Consider the following 25,365-nt stretch of genomic DNA (forward strand, 5'->3'; position numbering starts at 1 on the left):
CGTGTTTTTATAATTCATCCCAGCAGAGCCAACAGGTCAGGGTCAATATTCCGGCCCCTCAAATGGCTGGAAATATGTTTTAATGATCCGAAGGCTATTATTATTGCGCCCTTAAGATGGATGTTGCTGTTGCAGTATATAAGGGCCACTGCTTCCATCAGCCAAACAGACACAGGGATGCAGTACATCATGAAACATGCATATTTTGTTGTTTTTCATATTTAACTTCAGATAACCACAGATAACGTCTGGTGCGTTGTTAATCTTGAAATATATATTTGGATGTTCAGAAATATTTAATTACTGCAATTCTATTTTGCCGTTGTTTGTCACCTGTATAGAATTGACATAAATCTACAGGCCTCTTAAAGTCATTATAACTGGTCATTTTATTTCACAAGGGAAGGTATTTGGATACAGTGATTTAATCAGTGGGCCTCTGCAATATGGAGAAGACTGCCTCCACCACTACCGACATCTTGATAAGAAAAGTAAAGATTATATTGTGTAGAAACAGAAGAATGTGGATATTTGTCAAATAATTAAAGGCTTTGTTGTATGACTGATTTTTACAGTTGTATATAAACAATTCATAACAGTTAGAGATAAATAATCACATAATGTACATGCCTTTGTGGGCTCTACTGGGGCGTTTTGCTCGACATCATTCTGTGTTATTTCCGGGCGACACACAATGACTGAGGGACCACTGTATCACAGAACCACTTGTATTCATCCGGTCAGACAAAAGAAATGTTAAAATACCACAATAATAAATCAATTTCAAACAAAATTCAAAGTACAGTTAAAACATGAAAAAATAAATATAAAACTTAAGCGACAATATAAGGGTGAGGGGAAGGAAAAGTGCACACTGGGATTGTCTTCACTTTAGGTCCAGGACGTCCTCCTGAAAAGACATAGTGAGGCCAAGTGTAAGAGCCAGGGAGGGGCTCTCCTCCTGCAGCACTGCCTTCTCTGCCTCTGCGTCCGAGCCCGAGGACAACTGCCTCTGTAAGTCCACTTCGAGTTCACCAGACTCAGAAGGGACCCTGAGGAACCAGTATGGCATTAAATATTGCACTAGAAATAGAGCAGAGAGAATAACTATAATACTGTGTCAGTCTACAGTCAATCCTTCCATACATCTGCTTATTTATCGAGAAAGATTGTTAAGAGTGGCCTTTACTCAGTTGTTTTCTTGTTACAGAATCCTCGTCCAACTCAACACTTATCGACTGTATTTGACAGTAACCAGTCGCATCTTAAATTGGCTGGGGTGGGTGTCAGTCCCATGTTTGTTTACACTGAAATAGTATCTGCCTGACAACTTTCACAAACACGCGATGGCACATCTCCATCAAAAAAACATATTGATTCGTGTTATTCACCTGTTTGTTGACGTCAGAGGTCTGGCTTTGGGATCTTCCTCAGTGTTCCTTTTGCTCACCTTCTTCAGTTTGCTGTCAGACTTTGCACTGGGTTCTTCAGTTAAACCTTATTAGAAACAGTGATATAGTTTAATGTCACCTGTGATTGAGCGTTTTGCCTCCACACTCACCGAGGAGCTCTTTTCGTGTGCGACTGGCTATCTCCTTAATCTCCATGCGCGACATGGACAGTGAATGTGTGGCTGAGATGAGAGGAGTGGAGACGACCATGGAGGGGGCTGGTGCTGTCAGGACTTTGTTGACCAGAGGAGACTTTAGGGGTCTCTCAATGCTACGACCCACAAGGTTAGAAAGAGGGATCTTAAAGATGTGCTTGCACACCGGTTCACCTTCAAAACAAGAAGCAAACAGATGGGTTAAAGAGTTTTATGCACCAGCAACATAACTAAATGAATACTTTTTCTTTTTAAAGATGGCAAACTCAAAATGTAATTAATTGAAACATCAACATAACATTTAACACAGTTTGACCGGTTGATTTGTTAGAGTTAGAAGCAACATGCAACTAATCAGTGTTAAGTGACTGAGGACTATCCTTTTTACTGACAAGTATAGTTTGGACTTCATGACACATTTTATGAATGGTTTGAAATGCATGTTTAGCACAACTTGAGTGAGCTGCAGTGTTCAAACAGTCCAACAGGGTGCAGTGTTTCACTAAAATGAGGAGAATGAGGCAGGCAGCTGTGAGTGCTGTGCTGCACACAGGGAAATGTCATCAGGTGAGAGGTGAGTGAGAAGCCATAAGAACAAACAGAGTCAGAGCTGATGTTTGCAGCTATAGAGTATTGTAACTCTTTACTGGCAACTGTGCACTCACAGGTACTGGCAAAAGCACAGGAACATGCAGTTGTTTCCAATATGCTTAAGTCACACAGTCCAATACATTCCACATGCGTCTCTGGACTAAGGGACGTCAGATGATGATATTAAGTCCAAATTGAACACATTTGTCATGCCACAGGTCTTGGAGCCACATCAGTCAGAGCCTCTTGTCCACATTAGTACATTAGTGGTTGGATGAGTTGAGCTGAACTCTCTACAGGCAGTTTGATGGTGAGATTTTTGTCAGCGCCCCTCCCATCCTTCACCCTGTACCATTTTGCGCCCCTTCATCAGACTGGCGCACCAGTGTTTGGACTACCGCGACCACTTTGGATTGAAGAGGGGCTGACAAAAGTCTCCATGGCGACAGTGCAATCGGTAAATCATGGCGCGGCAGACGTGCCTTCCTCCCTCAATACCTCCTTGTCCTCCGACCCCTTGCTTGTAGCCAAATGTTTTTTCCTGCCTAACAATTTAGCGCACCTTTCTTTCCACCACACCTCTTCTGCGCCGCTGTAATTTTGAAACAGTTCCAAGCACATGCGTGTAATTTCTTGCTACCTTCTTTATTCTCCTGATTCTGCATTAATTAGTTATGACCAAAAAAAAAAGCAGCAGGAAGAGGGGGTTGGTGAAGACAAATTCACTTAACATTCAACCGACGTTCAAGTCAACATGCCGCCTTGTAGCTGATGGGCGTAATACATGGTGGAAGCATGTGTATGTCAGTGGGCCAAATCTGTGGACTGAGCAACATTGACAGGCAAAATCCTGCAGTACCTTCAGGTTCCTTAGACATGTACAGGGATAGCTTGGTACCATAAGGAATCCGTATAGAATCTGAACCGGGAATGAAAAAGAAGATTACACAAAATATAAACACAGCACGTAGAGAGAAAGACAAGGTAGGAGCAATGCAATGGAAACAAGTTCTTTGAGGAAAACAATTCGCCAACACAGCTCCAATCTCGGCTAATTGTGACGGCGATGAGCAAAATCATTCTCTGTGTAAGTCTAAATGGGACTTGTACATTCCCAGTCTCTCAAACAAGCAGAGATTTTGATTTAAAAAAAAAGCTGACAGTTCTTTCCAAATGTCTCGCCCCTTCAATGACATGTCATGATTATGTGCGGCTCTGTTATGAAGCAGCACCATAGATCAGTCTAGGAGACGGTCACACCAAACGAATGACAAAGGTCGTTAAAACAAAATCCCCGGCAACTCCAATGACAATTGGACCCTTTTCCGAGAAACCTGCGTCAATAGGAGGTCAGTCACTCTGGGGGGAGGGCAGTTCAAATGGACAAATGTACAAGGGGAAAAGAGGACTGCAGGGTCGTGTGCGAGGAGCATATTGATCCTTAATCAACCTTTAGAGCATCCTCAAAGGACGCTCATTGTCTGTGGTTGGTATGAACGAAACATGCAGTGATTGGTCTGAGCCACCTGCTTCCATAATTGGGAGTAATATGGCAATTAGACAAAAGCAGCATGGCTCTAATGGCAGTTCACTTCTTGGAGTAAAATGTGGATATTTTGCAAAAAGCTGACTTTTTAAAATTTGACTAATTACATGGAGGAGAAGGTGCATCTGGTGAATACTGGAGAGTTTTGGTTTTCTGAGCACACAACCCTCTGCAGTTTGCCACACGCACGCACGCACACGCACATGCACACGCACACACGAGGCTACTCAGGTTAAAGGAATAGGCCACCGTTTTTATATACTAAGATATGTTCTTACCTCACTTTAGTCGAGTTAATATATCCCCGTCTGGTCATTGTCCGCGCGCTCTGTCACGCAAACGGAGCACATACGCAGCCTCTCCCATATGTGACATAGCTCCGAAAAAGCTCACGATAGAAGCTACCAAGCTCTTCCACGTGTTCCCTATTTAAATAAAGTTACGTGAAGTGTTTTCATGCGAAGTATATTTACACAGAAATGTAACGTGTCGATTTTATAAGCAAATAAAAAGGGGGACTATATTGTGAGGCGTAATGATACGAGGAGTAAAACGTCCGCGCAGTAACTCCTAAAGGTTATTGACGGAAGTGAGCGGGGGGAAGTCTTTAGGAGTTACTACGCGGACGCTGTGCTCCTCGTATCATTACGCCTCACAATATAGTCCCCCTTTTTATTTGCTTATAAAATCGACACGTTACATTTCTGTGTAAATATACTTCGCATGAAAACACTTCACGTAACTTTATTTAAATAGGGAACACGTGGAAGAGCTTGGTAGCTTCTATCGTGAGCTTTTTCGGAGCTATGTCACATATGGGAGAGGCTGCGTATGTGCTCCGTTTGCGTGACAGAGCGCGCGGACAATGACCAGACGGGGATATATTAACTCGACTAAAGTGAGGTAAGAACATATCTTAGTATATAAAAACGGTGGCCTATTCCTTTAAAGGCCATTATAATGTATGTAAAAGCATTTCCTCAGCCCAAGCACAAGTTGTTTTCTCATTCTACTCTACACACTAATGGGTCATTAAGAATCACTCGCTCTGCCAATCAGAATCCTTCTGACAACTCGGAAACAATACTTCTGCTTCTCTTTTTTCCCCTATTTTCCCCAAGAACCTTAAAATATTAGATATTATGCTGGGAGGTTCAATATTTGGTGTGACTGCAGTGTGTTAATTGCATTTCCCGCGTAGTGACCTCACAGCTCTTTATGGACTTTGTTATGTATATTGCTTTAGCTGGTAATTGTTTGGATTACTATGGTAACCCTGGTTCAATTCATAACATTCAATCCTGAAATCTATCGGGGAGCTCCTACGGCAATCAGGTCTCCATTTAGCAGTGACTCAACCACCTTTGATTCAGCAGAAAAAACATCATATTTGTCTGCTTTTGTATCCTCAATCCTTAATTTACTTAACATTACTTAATAATATAAAACATCAGCATCTTCTTGTAGTGCAGTTCTTACCGTCTCCCAGCGGAGAAGGGAACGCTGGCATCTCATAGCCAGTGGGTGTCTGTGGAGAATTTTGGGAGCTGGTGTCCTTTGAACTGCAGTTGGATGTGGAGCTCACCGGTGCAGAAGAGACAAAATAGATGTCCGACTGAGAGGGAAACAAATCAATGAAGAAGAACTACTGTGAAATATAGCGGGGATGCAACAGAAAAAAGAGAGAGCAAGACTAAGAAATAATAACAGACAAAAGAACAAGTTACAGTGATACTTCCAAAATGAGTTTAAGAACGACTTTAAGACACAGTAAACATAAAAGGTTGATTTGTTTGTGGTGTGTACAATGTAATACAATCCACTGACCCTGGATGCTGCGAGCTCTAGTCCAGGTACCACCGCTGTGTACACCAGGTTACCATTGACCACCAGTCGAATCTCAATGGAGTCTGTTGTGAAGGCCAGGATGTATGGAAATGCGCACACTGCCAAAACAAAGACAGGTTCATGTTCAAATCATACTTTATTCTCACACAATTACAGAAGATTCAGTATGATGATGATGATGGAAGGACTGGCTGCATCTCATACACCTGGACACCACCTGCATGTCCAGAACATATGGATCTGCTTTGAGAGTGAAAGGAAAGGGACTGTGCCGCATGTGTTTCTCCACAGCCGCCATCTCACTGAGGCTTTATGGGTTTGGGAACAATTGAGTTTCCCGTCATTACCTCTGCTCAACCCTCGCAAATGCACACGCACCAGCAGACCGCGCGAACACTCGTGGCTACACATGACGTTACCATAGAGATGACTGCAGGGTGGGGTCCAATCATTATTACCATGGTTACCTACCGATTGCATTTGGCATCTGGTTCCAGCTGAAGTGGAAGTCCGAGGTGTTGGAGTGGATCATTGGGGTGGAGCCGTTGAAGGGACACACTTTCTTATAGTAACAGATATCTGGAAGAACAACAACACCGTCATACTGTACTCTTCTCACTTTCAAATAAGTAGCACATGGGGATGAATTTTGCATTTGATAGGAGTCTGCAAATCTAAAAACGACTATTTCTAGTGTGTTGTAATGCATTGGGTTAGATTAATATACCACAGCTGTATTCATATCATTATATTTTCATCACATATTCATGTAAATGATGTTGCTGCCTGCGGTGTAAGTGTAAACAATTTTCTTTAAGATCCTGTATCATGTTTTATTCAGGCATTTGCAACTACTTTATTCCACTTAGCCTTGATATATTGGGAGTACAACTTAAGATAACGTCTAATATTGCTTACGTACAAAGATAGAAGATAGAAAAAATAACCGGTTAACCCTTCAGCCCCATTCATTTTAATGATCCCGAGTGATCTGTGAAATTAACATGGCTGCTCAATCTCCTCCTACGTTGCCTGTTCCTTAAATTTAAAACAGACGAAAGAGCAGAAGAAAACATCGTATCACTCGCCACGCACGCCATCTCTATTGTTTTGGTAGGGTGTAGTGGCGGCTTCCGCCTCTTAGGGGAATGAAGTCCCGCCTCTCGGTGCGTGATTGGACCGATGTGGGTAAAATCGTGAAATGATAGGCTGCGAGGAGCTGTCCAGACGGTTCTTCTTTTGAACAGAAAGGAGGAGTGTCTGGCAGGCCAGGCAAACTTTGGTCAACTATGCATAACCATAGGTGTAAAATACAGGGGGGCCAGGGAGGTTACGACCCATCCAATATTCAAACGTTAACTAATGTAACTAATTAGACCCCCTGAAAGGGACTAAAAAGGGCCCCAATATTTTACTAAACATTAGGCCCTTGTGTATAACTATATAACAAAGTACAGTTATACTTTATGCCAGCAGAGGATCGATGAGTTTGGTGAAGGTGCCCAGACAATAAACACAGAGGAACATCATGGAGATGTGACGGACACTGGAGTGTGGGCTGGCGTTTTAAGTGTGGCTCAGGGAAATGGACTGAATATGCAGGATTATTGAAACGTCTTTTCGGTTATAAAAACAAAACAATTCATGGACTTACTGCTAGGAACTACTATTTACTCCAGTCTAGTAGAAGAGAGAACCACTAACACCCAAAGAGAGAACACACTAAGGCTGTCACTCTAAAGACAAAAGTATGAATCGATTGAATCAATGCACAGCACAAGAGAGTGGCGTTAAAAGGAACTCACAGTTGTAACAGAGCAGCAGACCTGCCTCTCCATCTTCATAAACATCAATGGCTGCGACAAAGTTTACCTGTGGAAAGAAGCACACACTTTGAAGAGGCGCCGCTTGAGCTAAAAGGCAAATATTGATTGCTTTTGTAAGAAATATTGATGCGAAGATGCTAAGATTCAAGTGCATTCATGTCTGTGTGGTTTGAATCTGTTACTTGAAAGAACTGATAATAAAAAGAGTTGACTGAGATGTCATTGAAGCAGCTGTTCACTCTGCAGTCTCCTGATTCACATTCTTGTCACTCTGCCAGCTGAAAATGACAAGCCAAGGAACCATCTAATCACTTGGTAAACACAGCAGCCTCTATAGAAAGCTCTGGCTCTGCGGACGCTGTATGGAAGCAAAGAGGGCCTGTGTGCGCACTCACCCTGCTGGCCTCTACGTGGTGGAGCCGGTAGGCATCTCCCGTGCTTTCATTGATCAGGTCAAATTGATGTTTGTAGGCCACACAGATCATATTGTCATTCTCTCCCGTCGGGCCGTCCACCAGAGCCATCACCGCGGGCGGGTCACACAGACAGATCTCCTGACAGGGCCAAATGGGGGCAAATGAGAGCGCAAAGAGCAACACGACAGATAATGTGGGGAAACAAAGAGGGTATACTGTTATAATACATTAATGTGGGGAAAAAAAGGGTTTAATAAACTTGTTTCTATCAATGTAAAGTAGTTCTCGACTGGTGTGGCTCAAAAGTGGGAATATGGGTTACAGCTGTTTTATAAGTGGGCCCCAAACCAACAACAGTTTCAAGTCAAATGACAAACTGCACTTAGAAATATTAGTGGTTACAGTAGTAATAGAGACAATAGTATAGAAGTATTTCCGTTTATTTTCCGTTTCCCCGTTTCCCCCTCTCTGAGTGCAGAGCAGTAAACTACAGCCCAGATGAACAAAATGAGAAAGACCTACCTCTGAGCTCCATGACACTTTTTATGTTTTTAGAAACGGCTGTGGAATGACTGAAATATGGCTCGCTAAAAAATACAGAGGATACCCTAAATATGCACGTGCGATCGTAATGGACTACACCAGGTCTGAACCCGACTAAACCTGGACTAAGCCAGGGCTAAGCAGGGCTCAGTGTGTTGAACTGAGCAAAGAGGAGACACATGTGCACATTGTGTATCTTTTTGCATTCTGCTATTTTGAGCCAAAATGATTTTTTTTTAAGCAAAAACAATAATAACAGGATTCAATTAATTGCATTATTTTCAAATCACAGTAATAGATTTAACAAAGGCTTAAAAACCCTCATATAACTGTGAATTAACCCTGTATGTTCTGGACCTTTGCTTAATAATTCTTTTTCAATTAGGACCATGGTGAAATTGACTTCGTGACCCCAATGTACCAGTGTTAATTTGTGTCAACTAAAATATTTAGTCTTGATTTTAGTGATATTTCTGCTGACTAAAATTGGACTCAAACTAAATTAAAAGTTTTCCATGAGACTAAAACTATGACTAAAATGTCCAGATATTTTAGTCGACTAAAATAAGACTAAATTAAGATGAAAAGGAGAGACTAAAATCATCCAAACTTCTGTTGACCGTCTGAAAGAGCCTCAGATCATTTAGAATCACTGCCAAATGAACAGGTCTGAGCTTTATTCATGTGGAGCAGCTCCATGAAGCAGAGGAACAAGATTAAATATGATTATACTGAATATTATAAATGTGAAGTCGACTAAATTTGTCTTAAATTTAGTCGACTAAATTTACTTGCAATCTTAGTCGACTAAAACTGGACTAAATTAAAGATATTTTTTTGACTAAATCTCAACAAAAATTGAATTACATTTTCGTCAAAAGACTAAGGCTAAAAATTAGAGACCAAAGACCAAAATTAACACTGGTTTAACAAAGGTGTATAACGTGTAGTTGCAGGTGTTTTTCCCATCACATAGATACAGTATGTCAGCTTCATAAAAGGCATTCTAGTTTCCAAAATAGGGAGAAATTATTGCATAATTAATAATAATAATAATAATAATAATAATAATAATAATAATAATAATAATAATGCATTGATTTTGTATAGCGCTTTTCTGGACTCTCAAAGACACTTTACATTGCATTATTCATTCACTTCATACTCAGTGGTAATAAACTACTGCCCTGGGTTAGACTGACTTGTACTATCAGCCCCGAACCACCACCACACATTCACTGTGTCACTATGTTCACACAGGAAAGGTGGGTCCAGTGTTATCTCAGCTTACTCCTTTTGAGCTGTTGAACTTGCAGCTGTGTCTTTTCTAAGCACTTCAGTGGTGTTATTCTTGATTGAATCGTTTTTGAACTGCACACATCTACAAACATTTGAGCTTGTACATAAATATCCCTTGTTTATGCTTTGTGTTGAGAGGCTTGTTAGCGCTGTACCCTTATGTACTGAAACTCCTCCACTGGCGTGTCCGCCCCAGGTGCTGCTGTGTTAAGGCACTCGAAGCGCGGCTGTTTGCGTGTGATGAGCAGCAGTTTGTTTCTGATGGCTGTGACTATCCTCAGCTCTGTGCCGTGGTGGGTGTTGATCGAGTACAGATGACAGCCTTGGACAAAAAAGACACACGGTCAGAGGGAGAAAGAAAGAGCACATGGACTGACCTGCTCTGTGGCTGCTTGACCCTGCCCCCTTTGCTGTGACCTATGCTTCAATTAAAGGTCGCTTCTGCAGCAGAGGCTAAAGGGTACGTGTACGCAGGGACAAACCGAAACCTTCAAACCTTTCCTTGTGTGTTTTTGACAGTAACATATGGACAGGTCTGGGCCACGTAATAATTGCCATTTTGTTCTGTCAAGGTTTTCTCAGAGGATTCTGGTCACTTTCGCCAGTCTAATTCTAATCTACTTCAGGGAATTTTGACCAGAATCCAAGATGAGCGGCAACAAATCATAAAGGGTTGCCAAATCGCCTAAAATGGGCCCTCTTTGCTGTGTATTTGCATAAATATTATCTTATTCTCCCCCCAAGATGGCCCCCGAGGCATTTGGGTGAATGGAAATGGTGACATGCTCCACAACTAAAAGAATAATTATGGTATCACTTTATTTCACAGTACCTTGACACATTGTACCTAAGTAAATTCAGCACAATGTAATGTGCTCTGTAACAATCTGTAACAACTTGTACCTATATAGTACGTACACAATGGAATAACTTGTATTAGTGCTTTATAAGTAAATAATGTAATAGGACACGAGGGTTAGGGTTTAAGATTAGGGTTAGAATTATGTCTTATTATGTATGTACCTACAAAGTACAAATACATATTATTCCATTGTGTATCTAACCCATAGGTACAACTTATTACACATTGTTACGAAGCCCATTACATTGTACTATATTTATTTAGGTACAATGTAAAAAGGGTTGTGTACAATAAAGTTCTATCATAATTATTTTGCAGTTCAGTAACAAATTTCAATTCCTTCAGAAGTGATATGGATGTGGCATTAACCAGTATTGTGAAGATAAGGATTATTTACATAACAAAGTCCCCATATGCTCATGTGGGATGAACATGCTTGTTACTGCTATACCTTTGGTTTTCTCCAGTTTGTTCTCCCGGCAGTCACACTTGCTCCTAATGAGCTGCTTCTCCTCCAGGCCTCTCTTTAATACGCTGAGCCTGAAAACATAAAGTCGTGCATCCTTCCCTGGAAGAGAAACAAAGGCAGTGGTGTTTGGATGAGGTAGTCTCTATTGGCCGTCCCGCTCCTCTCCCCCTCTGCTTCTTTTAATATGCCTGTCCTATTGCTTCCTCCCACAAACAGACAATAGCATTACACTGCGCCGAGATAACTGAAAGACTTCTTAAGGCGTGCGCTTTCTGAAGATGTATCAAAGCCCACACAGAGTCGTGACAAGCGTTTTATACATCACACGGCCACCATCAGAGGCCGAGTCTATATAAGTGTGTCACCTACTTAATGAACGGCCATGAAGCTGGTCATTACAGCTACAGTTCAGTTTTAAGGAATGATCGCATATATCATGAACCACTCAGCTGATAAATGAGCGTTGCCATTTTTTACAACAGAATCACTTTCAATCACAGAAATTTGTTATATTTCAGTGATACATTTCAGTGCGACATTACTGTTCTGCGTTTACCTTTGTCTGCCCTCATGATGAGCAGGTCCTGAGGCTCGAGAACATGCATCTGCTTCACCACCACTGTTTTGTCAAACACTTGCACAGGAGGCAGGGCAGGTGTATCTGAGGAGAAACGCACAATCACAATAAACCAGCCCTTTTCAAAAGCATCCGGTGTGAGCGCCATTGTGTGCCACGCACCAGCATTGGGTAGAGTTGGATCATGGCCTGCAACAAAGACAGCATCATTAGGCGTCATCATGTTAGCCGCTGGCCTTGTTTTGATGAGCGCTGTATTGAGTGGATGGTTACATATGCGTGGGGTTATTGGAGTGGGAATGGGGAGACATGGATTAGCTTGACCTCACCGTCCAATAGCATGACACCCGCTGTGTCCGTGGCAGCCAACAGTGATTGGCCCCAAGAGTCTGCACACACAGTCTCGTATGGAAATGTGCTGCAGAACGGCTGAGACTCCCACGGCTACACAAAAACAAACATAAGATTAAATATTGTCTGTATTATGACATGTATCCTAGAATTTACACTGCCTAGAGTAGTACAGTTAATATCCAATCCACATGATTTAAAGATCATAGACTGTGAAAAACATGGACGCAGCATCGCTATTAACTGCGGGAAGCTTAATAGGAAATGGATCTGTGAGATTCTCGCTTTAATGGGAAACCATGAAACCATTTTGATGGGCTAGATGCAAGTTCGTCATTTTATACTCACTACTGCCACCTCAGGTCATACGTGTAACTGCACTTTCTATATTAAGCTCGTACATGACGGCACTTCGGACCCGAAGTAACGCCTTTCTGACTGACAGTGCAGGATTTTAGAGGCCGTTGTGGTGAACAGGTCTGAGCTCATTCTACACATTAGGACATGGCTGGAACATGTAAGGGGATAAAAATACTTAATCTTAATTTTTTTAAACTGTATAGTCCCTTTAAAGTCAATATTCAACACAGACTTGACATTCTTATATCTTATTCAAAGTCATAGAAAAAAAAGTCCAAATCTTAAACTATTAATTTGGTTCAACTGTTATTCGATTGTGTTTTGGTCCATGTGATTTTCAAGCAGCACATTTTTCAAAAGCCCTCCATTACCTCTTTTCTGCAGATGCCTGTGGTCACAAGGCTAGTGGGAGCGTCTCCTCTTACAATGGTCTTCAGTTTCAAAGCCTAAGAGCACATATAGCATTTAATAATTTAGTATTATTCATCCTACGCTAAGCTATACCCCCCCACCACATTTTGTGTTTCGTGTCTACTTCTTTAGCTGTTACACATCTGTGGATAACAATGAAAGTGATAAAAATCACTAATACTGGTTGAAAATCAATACAATTACTAAAGTACCCAGAGGATCACATAATTCACATAGAATAAAATCTTAAACAACGCTATCCAAGCTTTTAACTAAACACTGTCCTGATGTAAAACAAGGGTAAACACTGGCTGAACTCGTCTCTCACAAACATTTTATTTTATTGATTTTTTTTATTGAGTCACCAGTTACTGAGAAACATTGTGCAGTGGAGGTAAAAAACAAACAAACAAAAACTCCCATTTCCTGGGTTTTGGAAATACATTCTTCATTCATTTTGCTCAGCCTTAAAAGAAACAAACAAGAAAAAGAATAATAACATCTAGAGTTTGACGAATGATGGAAGCTAATCATTTATGTGGGAACTTGTGACCATGAAACACACAATTTTAGTTAAATCATTTGTCTGAACTTTCTTTCTAAACTCTTTATCTAAGTAGTGCTCTGGTCAGTAGAGAACAGAGATTGGATCTGCCATTAAACTCTTTAACTGGGAACTCTATTCTGTAAACTACAGCAGGCTGAAAATGATTCTGGAAGGTGAGATTTCTTTATAGTCAAAATTAATCAAAAGGGTTTTTAGCTAAACCTGATCCACACAAGTCACTTCATTGCAAAGATGTCCTTTTAAGATGTCCTGTTCTCAATATTTAACGTCATTATTTATTCATTTTTTACCTGAAGTAAGTTGTGTTTCATTGTATTTCATGTCCATATTGGGAAATTTTAAGAGAAAGCAATTTTCAAACAAAGCTTTCTCTGTCATTTTTAAGCATTAGAGTTAGTTGAAAAGGTCTTCAATAACATTGCAATATTTTCCTGCCTCTACATATCATTTTTTGCTATCGTAACAGGCCAAGTAGGAGCAAGTGTAGTAGCACAGTTGAAGTAAACATTTAAGTTTAAAGCAGAACCAAGTAACTCATGCCCCTAGAAGCCACTGCAGGTGTCATAGCATGTAGTGTTTTTTACTCATTATTTGTCCGTGAGAGTAAATACTACACTGACAGAAAAGACAAAGGGAGAGAAGGATATTGTTCATCCAATTACACAATGGAGATATTTTTTTGTCACTCAAACTTGGCTGTAAATACTTTTTAATTGGCGCTAGCCCACAATTAGCTTTGCCCGTTAGCCTGATAGCTTCTTCTTCATGATTCCATTAGTGTGTATTGCCCCTCCGATCCGGTGCAGGAAAGTTGCAAGTGTGGTTTTCTGGCCAGAGACACCGGGGGGAGATGAAGGACCCCCCCAATCATTCCATTAACACTTGTATTACTCCCAGAGGGACAACGGAAAGGATTTATTAAAGTAAACAAGTTACTTAGTTCTGCTTTGAATTGAATTAAGTTTTTGCTCAAGTAATAACATACAGGATACTACAGTATATTAAAGCTTCCATATTAGCTCTGCAGCGCTTGCTCTAAAAACTGTGGACATCTTTCATTAATGCATGCTGTTTGTGTCTTTTTATAGGACGCTGCCATGACCACTCTGTTCCTTATCCATTAGCCTCATGGTCTATTCATGGTGCCTTTACCTGGCCTATCCGGACAAACTCCGCTTGCCTCGCCTCCTCCTTCTTGCGTGCTGACTTTGGAGACTCCGGGAGGACATCACTGAAGGAGCGTCTGTTTAGCATGTTCTGAGGAGAAAAGGGTACCTGTGCAAACACGGCAGGTATAGCACGCACACACCAACACGCATGACCACAGACAAACACACAGGGGACAGTGCAGACAAGTCTTTGTTAGAAGCAGAGGTGAAGACCACAGCATAAGTGAAGCCACAGTTAAACAGATACGACAGAGGGCCTCGCTGTGAGAGTCAGCATTGCGGCAGAATCCCATCAGAGTTGTGCAGTACAGAAAAATAATACACCCAGCAGAGGAACAGCACAAGTGTAAGAGGAGTACGTACTTTGTGCAAGTCAGGCATTAGGTCTTGGTAAAGTGAGCGGATCAACATATCTAGAGTGCGTTGACGCTTCTGGGCAAACGTCGGTGTCTCCAATGTGGCTTTCTCTCCATTTATTACTGCAAGAAATTGAAAATTATGCCTCAAAATGGTATTTTTCATAAATACTGAATATGCTTTCCCTAAAACATTCCCTACAAAATCTACATAATAATACAATAATCCTGCTGCTCGATAATTGTTGTGTTTGCATGTGTTAGAGCTTACATTTGACGAGTAAAAAGTCCCTGAATTCTTGGTGATCAGTAAATACAGGTGGAGATGGGAGAGGGGGTCCAAACAGCGGGACACTCTCTTCTGAGAAAATCTTCAACCTGTTTATGGGAAGATACTGTGTCAAACCTACCCCCAAAAACCCTTAAAGCCCCGCTGCTTCACTTTTCACACCATCAATACAATAAAATACACAAACTGATTTAATTATGGTTGCTTTCAATGGTAAAAATAGCCTAACAAGAGGTTTAAATATGTATGGTCCTCTTACAAATGTTTTATTTTGACTACACATTGTAAAGGTTTATATTTTGAGTTGAAATCAGTTTTTGGATGGGATGTTCCGCAGTGTGGCTTTAGGAAGCAATAAAAGGATGTTATTGAAAGGGGAAAGAAAAAGAACATACCTGTAACTGTCATTCTGGCTATTATACCTGACTAATGCAAAAATATCTAGAGGAGGAGTCAAGGAGTGCCTTGTACACAGTGGAAATGCAGCCGTGGGCTTCAGGTCAGCTCCAGTCTGACACAGTGGAGGATACGAGTGAAGTGTGACCGGATCATTGAAGGCTTGAAGGTCGAAGATGCTTCATCTCCTTCCTGGAATACTATGGTAACAATGTCATTTCCAATGTGCCTCTTCCTTTCCACCTTTGAGACAGAGCAGATAATGCTTTAGCTGGTTCACAAGTTTAATAATAGAGAAGCAGAGAAATGGTTTTGTGCAAAAGCGGGCAGCGAATCAGATTAGAAACTACACATAACCCAAATCAAAACCAGGCTATACCGTAAAAGGCAGGAAGTGATCAAGAACAATAAGATTAAACTAAAACTAGCGATATATCAGATAAACCTTCTTTTATCGTCCCAAATGTCATTCCTCTTGTTCTTGCACCTTAACCCACAACAGGACCACATTATTTAGCTGCAGTTTTACAATCACTAGTTTTAGCTTAATCTTATTTCTCTTGATCACTTCCTGCCTCCAGCTGATGTCACTGATGATGTCAGCAGCGAAAGGGCCTATCAAGTCATAAGTTAGTTTTGGTCCAGAGGAGACAAAAAAGCTAAGCCAGTGTTTGAGACTGGGACACACGAAGGGATTCTTAAATCTTTTGCCATTTTCAAACATGATTTATGACTCGCAAAATTAGAATATTGTAAAAAAGTTAATTTATTGCTCTGGAATCACAACATCCCCTTGGCTCTGCTCATGTGTATTGTCTGTCTGCCCACAGTTGGCTGGGTGATCGAGTTTATTGTTCCTTGAATGTTTTTATTATAGTATTGTACAAGTTTGCAATTATTTTATTTTATTAGCAATTTAATATGAATTGGCACTGATTGTTGTTTTAGCCTGTTTCTGTTGTCAGCTGCGCCAGCACAGGGACCATGCACATGTCTGCTATGTTTTAGCAATAAAGCTACTTTTCAACCATAGTCCCTGGGCAACGTTGTTGTCAGTCACTAGATTATTATGCATGTACCCATCCTTTATTTCACAAAACATGTTTTTTATGCAGAATGAATCATACAGATTCTCTCCTGTGGTGGCGTTTGCAGAGGCGACACAGCGGGCCTCCAGCCTCTTTCAAAGAGCACACGGTGTTCCTCATTATTGTGAGAGGAAATCCACTTATCTGTCAGTTACCTACTGACTTAAGGTAGAAGATGTTCGTATATTTTTAAAATCAAATGAGTGCATTTGGCAGATCTTTTTGTCTCGTATGTTCTATTCTTTAATCAAATGTGCAACAATGATGAAGCTTCTTGGATGAGATGCAAAATGTCCTCAACAATGAACCTACCAAGTGCAGATGAAGACTCGCTGTTTGTTACATAAAACATACCTGCTGCTTGTTCTCTTTGGAGTAGGGCAACAAGGTGGACACATGGAACATGAGCTCGTGGCCCTGGTAGACTGTGTAGATGGACTTAATCCCTGTAGTGTCATCTGCAAAAGACACAACAAAGCCGGGTCAGATTACAACACTGTATACAATATTGTGGCTGTGAGACATTCAATGTGTAACTTACTCTTTGTGTCCAGCCCCCCGCGGTAACCGGCCCACCCCTGCAGCGTGACAGTGTCCCCCATGAGGGTGAGGAACTTGTCAAAGCTCTCGCTCCCCTTTTCTAAAAATAAGGACGTTGAATTCATTTAGATTTTTCAACTGTAAATGAGCAGTGAAAGAAAAATAAGAAGGAGAAGTGACTCACCGTTACTAAACATTTCATCATCGGTGAGCTGTCCATCTTTGGCAAACAGGACACCAAATTTGAAGTTGACAGAGCCCTGAAATATATAATTAAAAAGTGAATAACGGTGCAATACAGTGAGAAATGATCTGAGCACATTTCTTCAGACTTACAGTGCTGTACTAGTTGTACTAAGGTGTTTTTAGGTACATTTCAGCTTCATAATGACAACCAGCCTTTCACTTTAAAACGTATGAGCTCGGCAACAACCATTTTTTACAACTACTACAATCACTACTACTAGGCCGACTGAATACTTTGTACAACTATTACTATCCACCAAAGCATAACATAAAACATTGCACATCTAAATGTTAATCTCAAGCTTTTATGTTCATTAAGTTTATGAATCCAGAAAATATATATTTATTTTATTTCTTCTTTCAATTACGGATTCTCACGGTATTTGTGAGTTCATACACAAACACACGGACTGTTTGATGTTTGCAGCTACATACTTTACATACCTGATTAGCCTTATTCTCTAATGCACACAATTTCAAATGGTAAATTCGGGGGAACATGCCCACAAAAAGCTGGACTTTATTTTCCAGCTTGCACTCGCTATTTAGCACCGATCTGACCGTGTTCAGCCAGATTGATACCAGTGCTAACGTTATTGGCACTGTAATATTACCGGGTCCACAAACTTTAATCTTGTGACTCAAAGTCTTCAACTGACAACATCTACAAAACATCTGCATTTTGATATTGTGATCAGAATCAGAATCATTTATTAATAATTATAATAATAATAATGCACTGGTTTTATATAGCGCTTTTCTGGACACTCTAAGACGTTCTACATTGCATAATTCATTCACTCCATACTTGGTGGTGGTAAGCCACTATTGTAGCCACAGCTGCCCTGGGTTAGACTGACACAAGCGAGTCAATCTGCGCCATAAGTCCCTCCAGCCACCACAAAGCAAAGGCGGTAATGGCCGCACAACAGAGTCTGTGGTGTTTCAGTGCAACACATCATGCTCACATCTCCTGTGTCAGTCGCATACGGTGCATACAGATGATGTCACGTAAACGCAACATATGTATAGTAGTTTCAGAAACTGTATCCAACACTGTGTCATCCCACTATCTCACCTCCTGTTCCTCCAACACCAGCAGATCCTGTGGGGGAAAAGCACTATGTTATCATTTACTCTGAGGAACCCTTTCTGCTTGGGGCTAAAGACAGCGCAGTGCACAGTGGAGGTGATAAAGGCCGGGGCAAAATAGGTTGGTGCAATGTTTCATTAAAGGAAGCTTCTGCTCTCACCTTCTGAATATCAGGGTTAAGAATCTCCCGAGGGCCTTTCTCAAACCTGTCCAGGTTCATTGCACTAAAAAGGGAAGAAAAAACATGGCTGACCAAAGAATCTCATACAGGGGTATTTCCCTTTCATTATTTCACAACCAGCCACTAGAGAGTTTCAATACAGTATTTAAGGCTAGTGCTACAAGATAAGAATAGGTTCAATCTTTTCAAATGGAAACGTTTATTATTATTATTGCACGTCTTAAACAGCAAAATTCTTACCTTAGGATAGATTTGACAGATAGTGTTTTGGTGGGGCTGTAGGGGAGGCTGATCTTCAAAGTGCCCTGAGAGACACAGCGACACAGACAACAGTGGATTTACTTTGTTAGAACACGATGCATCATTTCTGCTGTAATCTGACAACAGTAGTTCAAAGAATTTAGATTGTTTCAAGGGTTCCTAACACAGTGCGGATACTGCAAACAAACATAATGTTTAAATTGCGGAATAACCACAAAAATATATATGTAATTAGGCCACAAGCCCTTTCAGTTCTTTTGTAATTGTGATGCATAAAAGTAGCAATTTACATGAACAAATGTTGTAACAAAAGATGAAAACATGAAAGCTTACAAGGAAAATCTTTTGAAATGACTACAATAATGTACAGTGTCTTCATTAAAGAGACTGGGACCAAAATTAGATTGTGCCACGTCACTGTCACACTGAGTCACATGACACAGTGAACACAGCACATAAAACTGTGATTACACCTTCATGTTTTTGGAAATCATAGAATATACAGTAGCAGGTGTTGTTGTGCTGTTTCTCACAGCAGCAGACGGCCTCACCGTTTTCCTCCAGAGGATAGCTCTGTACTGGGGAACCCGCTGGTTGTTTTGGTCAGAGAGGACCACTGACAAGAAGAAGGGATTCTTCTCAGCATCTGTGCCCACATAGTTTTGGTGAACTAAAGAAATAAAGAGAGAGAAAGATGAGTTAGAGTTAATATAATAATGACAACAATGACGACGACAACAACAACAACATCACTCACTCACTCACTCACTCACTCACTCACTCAGACACAAATGGTTGCAGGTCTATTCTTTCAATGTTTGCAGGCCGTAAGCATGTTCCTGTTTCCATATGGTCGTAAAGGTTGTGCCACCTGCTGTTCAGACAGGATGAGGTCGTGTTCGAGTACTTCCCTGAGTTCAGTTTTGTGCCCAACAACATAAAGCCTGCCCAAAGACACAGATGGCAGTGCTGCAGTCTGGAGGGTCGAGCCAAGTTTCTGGAGACACTGCTCATTTTAAACAGGCCCTAACAAACAACCGAGTCGTGAAACATCTGATTTGTTTTCATTTTAATAATGCAACAAGCACAAACTAGATGACAATAACTGTAAAGCCATTACTTAAATTGAGTAGTCATATAACTTTGGTGAATAATACCCTAAGATAAGACAAGACAAGATACAAAAATACATCTTTCTCTATCTGCTCGGACCCGATTATCCATTGCTGTCTTGCTTTGATTACTTTCTTACTTCAACTAAAACTCCCCCACTGGGAGTATTAGTTGCTCTTGTAATGTACCAACACATGAGCTGAAATGTAGTGTGGCTTTAAAGAAGAAAGGAACGTCTAACAGGAGGCATTTCAGTGCAGCATGAGAGCTCATTTAAGGTGAAGGATGTGAGTGCTTTAGTATAAACATAGATCTGACGCTAACCTTTTCCCAGGAAATATTTAAAGAACCATCTAGTGTGGTACTCTGGATTCTCCAGATGCACGTCAGTTCGCCTCCAGGTTCCTGGCGTGTAGACGGAAGTCTGCCATGCAAAGCATACAGCACATAGGTCATAATGTTAACAGACCGGGACAGTATTAAGGATGCATAACAGTGACAAAGTCCCTGTGATAAGACAAATGCTAATACAACGCTGTACATAAATGCTGTAATACACAGATTGTATTGTATTTGTACCTCATCAGATGAGCCATTCTCCACCCTGAAGCGGCCTGCCCGCTGTATGGCCCCATCTGCATCACTGGAAATCAGCTGTGAGAGGCAGACAAAGAGTGAGATGGATAAAATTAGACTCAACACATACTAAGATGACACTTATAAGGGCATCACAAAAACATTAGAAGTACCAAGGGGAACAAAAGGGAACAGCAGCTGAAACTTCTCTGGACCTGATCCCTAACAGACATTTCAGCATTTATTTAATCAATAAGAATCACTCATCGCACTAAAATGATTCTAATCACTGCCTTCTCGGCTAAAAAGGAGCTCTCTCGTTTTTCGGCTTATGTGGCTTTTGCTGATTCTCCTGTATGGTATTATACGGAGACGTTACAGGAATAGAATAGACGGAGATTCAAATCATCTGCAAGAACTCCTACATTCCACCAGTGCTGAATTTGATCCCCTGCTTGGGGAACGCATTCCCCCACCTTTCAGTTTTTCAGGGTAAAGAATCCGCAAAATATTTAGGAGGATCCGCAAAGATTTGAGCTGATATAATGGTGTTATATGAGAAACTTCCCCAAACCCATCACTTCAGACCAATTGTTCATTTACAAATGAAGCACTGCCTAAGACTTTTATGACATGTATAATTTGGACAGTATACAGCACAGTGTCAGACCAAATTTCAAATCATACGTTTTCAACCTGATTTGTTTTGGTTAAATTGAATTAGTTTTGTCCTTCAGTATATTGATTATAATCTTTTATTTTGAGCTTGGCAGGTCCAATTTACTGACATGCTTAGTGATGAATAAATGCAATGCATCTTTTACACTCGATCTGTAAGAGAATTATTAGTGTTTTATTGTTTTTGTTTTATATTTTCTGATTATTGTGTTGTGAGTCATCCCCATAACACCGAATACTGTATGTTGTTTCACATTACAATTAAAGACATACTGTAGATGCAAGTGGCAAAAAACAACGGTATTCATTATTTATGTTTGTCTTCCCTGTATTTATGTAATTTAAACCTTTTTTTACCAGGTAAAACAAGTAGTTTGTAGTTTACACAAAATAATATGTCCTGCACGTGATTCTCACTTGGCAGTTCATATTTCAGTCTTCTCTCAAATGCTAATGCTCTAATTTAAACAGAATTAAAGATAGAGTGCATGGTTCAGTAACCCTAAATGCATTAAAAATGTATTTAAAAAATAAAATTGCAATTACAATACTGATCAGAAAAGTATGAATTTGGTGCAGCTCTTACAGTTGCCGATTAAACATCTATGATGGACTTGCAGTTTGTAGTACAGTACATACAGTATTTTCATTGTTGTCACTCTATTGGGTTCTTCTCATTAAAAAATCAAAACAGGCCCCTTTATTCTATTCCTGGTCCCCACACCCACCCAACCACTGTGCTGAGTTCCGCTGTGTTGCCAGGCAACGACGCTCCCATCCCCTCATTACTCTCCTCCTCTTTGGCCTCTCACCTCTTGCCTTTGGCCTTTCTCTTTGACCCCAAAGCAGCAGAAATGCAACTCAATCATCCACATGGCCTCCGCGCCGACAGAGGTCTCAGTTATATCTGTGTCAGCTGTGACTGACAGGCCGTTTCAACTCTACACTGTACTGAGCGATGTCGTCAGCGAATATCAGAGACTTTGGCACAGGAGTATGTGTGACAAAATGTTAAGTCGCTTTCTCTTTTTTTTTTTTTTTTACATAAAAAGTGTTAGGAACAGATTACTATTGTCCTTTATACAATATGAATACATTCAGTATGTACATGTACTATATTCAGCCTGAGGCTAAATGATCGGTAGTTGACGAAGCCTCTTCAGGTGCGAGGGGGAACATCCTCAATAACACTAAAACATCCCAGTACAGTTGACTGCCTCAGCACTTTTGTCTTCATTTGTGTGAAAGGAAATATGAATATGCTATATTTATCTGCAGCTCATTTAGGGGAATGAGTCGTGGATATTGTAGTTCATAATGATAGAACAACACACTGATCTATAAAACATGGTTTACAGAACACCTTGTGGTCTTATCTGAGGCTGTCAGAGAGTCATCCTAAAGCCTCCATTTCCAAACGAACCAAAAAGGAATAGTGTTCCTAAATGTTGCAGCAACAAGAATCACAAGGTGGACTCCAGAGATTTTGAGTGAGGCACAGAGACAGATGAGGCAGAAGAAGATGCAGGGAGCCATTTTAGCTTCTTTCAAAGCAAGTCATAAAACACCTCCGCTGCTCAATGGAGACATGGGCGGGGACTGTCAAGATATCCCCCTCATATTGAGAGGCCACGCCTACTTGTTTTTTCCAAAAAGAGTGTTTGTATTACATCCTGACTTTTTTTTATTCACTGTCTGCCTGTTTTATCAAGATATTGCATCTTTTGAATTGTGATAAGTCCTCAAAATGGTGCCTATAACAGAGTCACAGTAGATGTAAGGGCCCAACCGATATATATCGGCCTTGAATACGTGTGATCTCACACACAATAATAAGCTACTTCTGGGTCCAAACTGTGGAGAGCTCTATTGACAAACAGCAAAAAACTGCAACTTCATCTGAATCTGCTGAAATAACAACAGATAAAAGAAAAAAAACTGTTTTATATTTCATTCGAATAATAAAGCTCACCATTTCTCCAGGAAAAAGGAATATATTTTTATATTCAAAATGAGCCTTCATTGTGTTTGGAAAAAATAATTTGATAATTAATGTCAGAAAGGCATTACTAAAGAAAATCCAGAGTAAATGTAATATTTGTGTGTGATCAGATGATTAAAAAGAGCCTTGTAGTCGGCTCTACATCAGGTTAAAATCAGCCAGATCCCATTATAGTGAATAGGACTAAAGCTCTGTTGGCCCCGGCAGTTCAGCGATGACATCATCACTAAACAGGTGTCTTTACTCCACCAGTGTTTGTAAAATACATTGTACCTTAAACCTTTGCTCCAAAATAAATTACACTATAACTTATTATCTCTAAAGAAAATAATGTTGACTGGTTGAAAACATGAAATATGTAAACCAGACGCACTCCTACTCTACACGACGTGCTTTAGTAGAAGAAGTCTATAACAAAAACACTTTGAATTTAGATCATCACAGTTGTGGAATAAGCTGCAGAGGAACATGAGTGATTCATCCAGTTTACATGTATATAAAAAAACACGCTAAAATCAATGGCATGGTTTGATGAGTAATTATAGACATCTTGTCATGTATTACTGCTGTGCCTTGTTTATTTGAATGCATGTTATTTTATTGTAAATTAAATGCTTTTGATCCTGGACCTCAGGCAGATTAGCAACCACTACGGCGGCAGCTAATGGGGTTCCTGAAAGGAACAGGCCACTGCTTTTCCATACTGAGATATGATCTTACCTGAGCTAAGACGAGTTGATTTGTACCTGTCTGGTCTTTGTGTGTGCCCTCAATCACACAAAACGACAAAAGATGTTGTTAGCATTTGTCCTGTCCCAGAATATTCCTTGAGCTCCAAACAGGGGTGAAGTTAGAAGCGTCCACGCTCTTCCACGGGCACAAAGACCAGACAGGTACACATCAACTCGTCTAAGCTCAGGTAAGAACATATCTGAGTATGGAAAAACGATGGCCTGTTCCTTTAGCAATAAACACTTTCCTGAATCAATCAGCTCCATGCCCGTCATACAGCTCCCCCTGCTCGCACAGTTCAGTGACACCTTTAGAAGCATCCAGGATTATGGAGAAGAATTTTATTTTTTATTTCACCAAAAGTATCGGCGCTGCATATCACCGTCGGCCAATCAAAATCCCCAATAATCGGCATCGGTCTTTGCAAAATCGGGTGACCTCTATTAGATATACTGTATATAGTTCTAGGACTGAAACATTCACTATAATAATAGATGTTTAACTATAGGCTATACAGGCCTATATATATATATATATATATATATATATATATATATATATATATATATATATATATATATATATATATATATATATATATATATATATATATATATAGTGAAGTAGACTTAATTAATCAGGTTCATAATAAGACGAACTGAACTAGAAAAGGTTAGATGTAAACTGTCAGAACCTCGGCTCACATGAAGATGAAAGGTTATGGCTGAGTGTGTTTTGAGATAAACGTCTCCCCGGGTCACACTGTGCGCCCTCTAATGACTACAATATAAAAACACTACTGTAGATTCTTACAGACGAGGCAGTGAAACAAGGATACAATAGCTGTTTGACTCAAGTGACGGGGAAAAAATGTTGTAAAAAATTTGAATTGCAATTTTTCTGGCCAGCATTATGATTGAATAGAGATGATTCATAATCAATATTCAGAACGCTGTGCCAGGGCTCCAGAGTGGATCCAATTTGGGTTGACATTACGAGTACAAATTTAATGGGTATGACAAAATCCGTCCCCGACTCACTGATTCTGAAAGTTGAATAGTTGTTTCTAAAGCTCTCCATGAGCGTCTGACCACCCATCATCTCAGGAGAACAACCTGCCCAATCTTTGAAAGTACCCAGGTCCCGATACAAGCAGTGGGGAAGTCTTTCTCTAAACTCAGTCCAACTGGAGCTGGGAGTCCTGACCTGGCTGTGCTCTGGCTTAGGGCTGTTTCATTTTGCTGGTGTCTGGGTTTTCATATTTTACATTACTTAACTTGATTAAAATGTTGATTTGTTTTGTGTGTGATCTTATGTAAAGTCTGTCTGTCCTGTATCATTGCAAAGTGCTCATAAATAAACTTGGACTGAT

The 25,365-nt window shown here is 40.4% G+C and overlaps 1 protein-coding gene across 5 annotated transcripts in view; it reads right to left on the reverse strand.

Annotated features, from left to right (window-relative positions):
* Window positions 1-243: 243 nt before the first annotated feature.
* garnl3 (GTPase activating Rap/RanGAP domain like 3) overlaps window positions 244-25,365 on the reverse strand; it is a 56,127-nt gene continuing 31,005 nt past the window's right edge. For 2 of the 5 annotated variants that reach the window (XM_079581410.1, XM_079581412.1), the window contains exons 3-31: window positions 20,585-20,659; window positions 20,330-20,429; window positions 19,444-19,562; window positions 18,872-18,936; window positions 18,611-18,674; window positions 18,436-18,462; window positions 17,296-17,371; window positions 17,113-17,211; window positions 16,926-17,029; window positions 15,618-15,726; window positions 15,483-15,528; window positions 15,070-15,176; window positions 14,806-14,921; window positions 14,426-14,548; window positions 12,666-12,740; window positions 11,913-12,027; window positions 11,746-11,772; window positions 11,563-11,667; window positions 10,989-11,105; window positions 9,831-9,997; window positions 7,813-7,971; window positions 7,397-7,463; window positions 6,063-6,170; window positions 5,571-5,689; window positions 5,223-5,358; window positions 3,057-3,116; window positions 1,562-1,780; window positions 1,392-1,497; window positions 244-1,052 (exon numbers count right to left, since the gene is read on the reverse strand). In XM_079581410.1, coding sequence (XP_079437536.1) covers window positions 887-1,052; window positions 1,392-1,497; window positions 1,562-1,780; window positions 3,057-3,116; window positions 5,223-5,358; window positions 5,571-5,689; window positions 6,063-6,170; window positions 7,397-7,463; window positions 7,813-7,971; window positions 9,831-9,997; window positions 10,989-11,105; window positions 11,563-11,667; window positions 11,746-11,772; window positions 11,913-12,027; window positions 12,666-12,740; window positions 14,426-14,548; window positions 14,806-14,921; window positions 15,070-15,176; window positions 15,483-15,528; window positions 15,618-15,726; window positions 16,926-17,029; window positions 17,113-17,211; window positions 17,296-17,371; window positions 18,436-18,462; window positions 18,611-18,674; window positions 18,872-18,936; window positions 19,444-19,562; window positions 20,330-20,429; window positions 20,585-20,659 — 2,976 coding nt within the window. In that variant the 3' untranslated portion in view covers window positions 244-886. The remainder of the gene's footprint in view (window positions 1,053-1,391; window positions 1,498-1,561; window positions 1,781-3,056; window positions 3,117-5,222; window positions 5,359-5,570; window positions 5,690-6,062; window positions 6,171-7,396; window positions 7,464-7,812; window positions 7,972-9,830; window positions 9,998-10,988; window positions 11,106-11,562; window positions 11,668-11,745; window positions 11,773-11,912; window positions 12,028-12,665; window positions 12,741-14,425; window positions 14,549-14,805; window positions 14,922-15,069; window positions 15,177-15,482; window positions 15,529-15,617; window positions 15,727-16,925; window positions 17,030-17,112; window positions 17,212-17,295; window positions 17,372-18,435; window positions 18,463-18,610; window positions 18,675-18,871; window positions 18,937-19,443; window positions 19,563-20,329; window positions 20,430-20,584; window positions 20,660-25,365) is intronic. The other 3 variants (XM_079581413.1, XM_079581411.1, XM_079581414.1) reach the window with 3 other exon arrangements.

Source organism: Gobius niger, assembly GCF_951799975.1.
Source record: "Gobius niger genome assembly, chromosome: 2".
NCBI classification, from domain to species: domain Eukaryota; kingdom Metazoa; phylum Chordata; class Actinopteri; order Gobiiformes; family Gobiidae; genus Gobius; species Gobius niger.